A 5,027-nucleotide genomic window follows, 5' to 3' on the forward strand; every position below is an offset into this window, starting at 1 on the left:
TGGGCCATGAAGATACAAGATAGAAGAGTTCCTCCCGTGTCCGGATGGGACTCTCCTTTGCGTGGAAGGCAGGCTTGACGTTCGGATATGAAGATTCCTTCCTCTGTAAACCGACTCTGTACAACCCTAGGCCCCTCCGGTGTCTATAAACCGGAGGGTTTAGTCCGTAGAGGCAATCATAATCATACAGGCTAGACATTTAGGGTTTAGTCATTACGATTTCGTGGTAGATCAACTCTTGCAATCCTCATATTCATCAAGATTAATCAAGCAGGAAGTAAGGTATTACCTCTATCAAGAGGGCCCGAACTTGGGTAAAAATTGTGTCCCCAGTCTTCTATTACTATCGACCTTAAATGCACAGTTCGAGACCCCCTATCCAAGATCTGCTGGTTTTGACACCGACACCCGAGCCGAGGTGAGCGCCAGTCCCGCCAGGCTGGCAGCGAGGGGAAGAACCACATCCACGTCTACCCCAAAGCCTCCATACACCGCCGGAGGGGGTAGGCTGACGACACGCACTGGCGAGCCCAACTTGGAGAAGAGCCCCTCTGCCTTGTTGACGAGCCTGACGAGCGTACGACGCATGGCAGAGAACTCGGAGCGTAGCGGAGCGAGAGCCGCGTCGAGCGCCAAGGCCATCTCGTCCTGGAGCGCCCGAGCATGCCCTTCGAACTGCAGCCCGCCGTCAGAGGCCACCGGGCGAAGCTGACTGAAGGCACCCGTGCCCAACCCCGACGCCGGAGAGACCGGCGCCGCAGTGGCAGGAGACCCCGCCCGGTGTCGTCCGTGTCGTCCATCCGCCCCGTCCCGACGACGGGGTGAACGGGTGCACTCTTTGTGCACCTCCATGCAGGTCTCCCTGGCACGGCCATCGCGCCCGCGCCCATCTCTTCCACTGCCCCGTGCCAGTCGTCGCCGACGTTGCGGCGCCGGGGCAGCTGGCGTGGGTGGTTGTCGGTCCCCTGGCCACGACGGCGAGGCGCAGCGGCTGTGAGGTGATGATCGGAGCAGGCGCGGCCAGCGTCGCCCCGAGCGGCGGGGGAATGCCATCAACAGATCCCCGGTTCCACACCAGGTCCGTCCGAGGCGGGCTGAACGGGGCGGCGTAGCTGTCGGTGACGTAGCAGTCCAGTGGGGCGTTGGCATGGTCTTCCACCGCATCGAGATGGACCAGCACGTGGAAGGTGGCGCCTCTCTTGCAACCGGACGGCCTGGCCTCATTGGCAAACACTTGCAGACCGCCGGACGGCCTCATGGTGAAAGTGAGCCAAATGATATTCGGGATTAGGTTTGGGTCCGCCGTCCACGCCCAAAGGTCGAGCGTCTCCGAGTTCGTCCTGAGCGCGGAGTGGTCTTCGAGACGGTCGAGGGAGCAACGTCGGCCGATGATGCGTTCGGTGACGAACGGAGTCTAGGCGTAGTCTGGCACATTCTCAAGGCAGAGAAGCACTCTGTAGTTGAAAGCCGCGCCAACCGCCCACTCCAGCGGCCGCCAGGGGCGGATGTGGACGATGCCACCGCCAGCGCGCACCCGCCCCGCAGCGAGGGTCTCGTCACAATGTGCCTTGTGGTTGAACTTGACGAGGAACTCGATGGGGTGGTACGGAGTGACGGCCACGTCCGCGTGGCTCAAACGGAACTGCTTTCGGATGGTGCGGTCGACGTCAAGCGCCTCAAGGCACCGTGACGAGTTGACGGACCAGGCGATGGCGACAGTCTGCTCCCAGTCGAGCATGTCATGGTCCATGTCGAAGGAGGACAGGATGTTGCAGGAGTCCTCCTCCGGGCGAGCATCCGGCGCCCCAATACCAGCAGAGGCGCGGGCCATCGCGGGCTGGCGTGGAGGAGGAGGAAGGGCCTGGCGCGGGAGGAGTGGCAATGACGGCAGCCCAGGACTCGCGCCCGGTGAAGTTGGCGATGAATGAGGGTGAGCAACCGTGGAAGGGGCGAGCCTGGGTGGGGGAGGCCTTGGCTTGGAGCACAGCGGTCACTTGAGCTCGGTATGCCCGGAGAGCTTGCAGGCCAGGCAGCGGATGGGATCCCTGCAAGCGACGGAGCTGTGATGCTGCGGAGCAAGGCAATGAGAGCAGAGGCCCTCCGTGCACCTTTTGAAGCGGAGCTGGCTCGCCCGACGCTGCTCCTCGAGGCGAAGAGACGCGAGATGGGCAGGGGATGCAGCAGGCCGGCTTGAAGGCGCGTCCCGTTGAGGACGGTGCGGGCGGCGCGCAGCAGTCCATCCGGGCTCCTCCCGAGGCGAGGATGGGACGTCGTCCGGCACGCGTGGACGGCCTGGAGGCACGAAGACGGCCTGGTCGCAGTCGGGCGGGATGATAATGGCTGAGCGGAGGTGAGAGGCCGCATTGAAGGCACCGGTCGCCACAGTTGCCGGTGGACGCGAGGACACCTCACCTTGAATGCGTTCGGCGCCTTGAATGCTGGCAGAGGGGGTCAGAGCGCCATCAAGGCCCGGGGAGGGGGGCAGCGAATCTGGCACCATCTCGCCCAGATCCCCGGACAGGCGGCAGACGCATAGCAGAGGAGGATGCAGGCACGGCCACAGTGACCGGATCCGATGCAGAGGCAGCAGAGAATGCAGGCCGGGGGCCTGGCTCAGATCCGGAGCCGAGACCAGCGCAGAAGACCGCAGACGCAGCCGCTGCTCCTCGGAGAAGAACCACGGGACCCCAGGGGCGAGACGGATCAGCCGTAATGGAGGGAGGGGGCAGCGTGGCGGTCAGGGGTGGACGGGGCGCTGGCAAGGCGGCCGCGCCCGCAGACGGGGCCGAGGGGAGCATGGGACTTCCCAACAGACACATTTCCTATATCCGTCAGCGGTAGTTATTTGCGATGAGCATAACAACAGAAGCGGCAGGCAGATGAAGGTGTGTGCAATATACGGCATACAGTTCATCCAGATGAACTATTTGTGATTAGGCAACACAACAGAAACGGTCAGCCAAATCAATGTGTGTGAGATAGAGCGCATACAGTTCACTCGGATGAACTGTTTGCGTTGAGCCAAGAGAATAGAAACGTTTCAACTTAACAAGATGCGTGTGAGACACGACAAATAGGCCCGTAATCAGAAATGTGTGCGAAGACCAATAATGAGATAGACGTTTGCTACTAATAAGCCGTCTGTGTTGTGGGCAAACGTTTGGTATACAACTGTCAGGGATTGATGAAATCATCATCGACGGGTTCCCTAGGTTAGTCCGTGTGCGAAGTGATTGCATACAGAAAAACAACATATGTACTTAATTATAAGGACATGATTGCATAACTAAATTAAACTTTCAATTACATAGGTGGCTAGCACACACATGACATTTGCACACATCAAATTAAACTATTACATGCATATTTAACTAGGATAAATGATCATCTCATCATCATCTACTTCTTGTTGTGACACTTGCAGCCACTGCTTTGCCAGTGGCTCGATCCGGTCTCGTTGATTACGGGAAGGAGGCACTTCCTCATGTCAACAATCCGCATGTGCATCTCGTAGCATGTGTACACGTTCTTGGCCGGGAACTTGAGGTGAGCTTCATCCAGTTTCCGCATCCAAGCCCCGTGCCAGGATACGGGATTTATTCTCTTGGCATCATGCTTCATCTTTTCGTAGTAAGGATTGATGATAGCCGAGGTGAGTTCAACCAGGGAGTCCTTCGTGCTGCCCCAGACCCTGTAGTGGTCACGAATTTTGACAAGGTTCTAGCAGGCCAAGCCCGTAACCCTGAGCGCTTTTACATCATTGAGGTTTCGACCGTAGCGAACTTGTAGTCGGTGATGTGGACAAACCTCGCGAAACGGCCGCAAGGCTCTATGGCCATGCAGTAGTGGTAGATGAGGAAATGATGGGCACACACCATTGGGCAACGACAACCTTATGATCTATGTCGGGATGACCACCGGTGTACTGGAGGTCGATGCCGACCACCTTGTACTTGTCTCGAGCAAGCAACTGCTCCACGGTGTTGATGTAGTCCTCCACCACGGCCGTGTTGATGGCGTACACCACCGAGAGATCCGTCTCCCTCGCATGGGTCTCCACTTTATGCTCGCCGAACTGCATTGGAGCGCCGCTAGATATCCTCTCTGTATGTGTCGTCGTGGGTGTGCTTGTTGTGTTGTGGGGTGCAATCGAAAGGTTGAAGAGACTAAGGTTATAATGGCCGAAGGAATTAATGGGGAAGCCGGACGGTCTGGAATATCGGCATGCCTGGATGGCAGTTTTAATTTCCAGCGCGTAACTCCATCGTGCCGCACGTAACTGCATCATGGCGACGCGCGCGGTGCAAGCGCATGCATATGTGGGCCCCAACGTGATCGTGCGCCGGCCCCAACCATTGTCAGAGCGCGCGGAGGGATGCGATCTTAGTGCTCCGCGGCTGCCTCAACAACGAGCAAGCATATGCATATAGCAGTTGAACACGCAGGGAAAAGCCATCCACAAGCCGAGCGCGCGGAGGGCCGCGAGCAGAGCGCGCCGCGGCGCCTAATGGCGGGCAGAGCGCACCGAGGGACGCGAGCCGAGGCCGGCACAGTGATACATGGCAAATAAGACGAATTGTGCAAGCGTCACCTCGATGTATAGCTTCTCCATGCACGGAAAGCATCTAAGGAATCTAACAACTTCATCCAGATTGGGGCCGAAGATTGTAGTGCCAAGATCTTCACAGTGCGCATAGATGGGGTCAACCTTGTGGGAATCATTTTCTGGACGACAGGCGAACATAGATCAACAAAAATTAGCTAAAACGTGTTGTCCAATAATAAGAAGGAGAAGAAGAAGACTGTTGTACCTGAACGGATAATGATCCAGTAACAAGTTCGTTGAATTCAACACACGAATAGCCCAACACTGTCAATTTTGGTGCGTGAATGACCCTGATTCTTGTTGGACCTAATTGTGCTTGCTTATAATATTTCCATCTTAATTAAAGAAATGGCAAGCCATTGGACCAGAATGAAAGAAAATACGGGTCAAAGCCGAGTTGAAAATGGCAACAATTTCTAAC

The 5,027-nt window shown here is 57.2% G+C and overlaps 1 protein-coding gene across 1 annotated transcript; it reads right to left on the minus strand.

Annotated features, from left to right (window-relative positions):
* Positions 1-219: 219 nt before the first annotated feature.
* LOC120963039 (uncharacterized) lies at positions 220-2,717 on the minus strand. The gene has a single exon (XM_040387312.2). It carries the CDS (start codon positions 1,829-1,831, stop codon positions 1,415-1,417), a length of 417 nt encoding a protein of 138 aa, XP_040243246.2. The 5' UTR covers positions 1,832-2,717; the 3' UTR covers positions 220-1,414.
* Positions 2,718-5,027: the final 2,310 nt, after the last annotated feature.

This window comes from Aegilops tauschii, chromosome 4 (genome assembly GCF_002575655.3).
Source record: "Aegilops tauschii subsp. strangulata cultivar AL8/78 chromosome 4, Aet v6.0, whole genome shotgun sequence".
NCBI classification, from domain to species: domain Eukaryota; kingdom Viridiplantae; phylum Streptophyta; class Magnoliopsida; order Poales; family Poaceae; genus Aegilops; species Aegilops tauschii.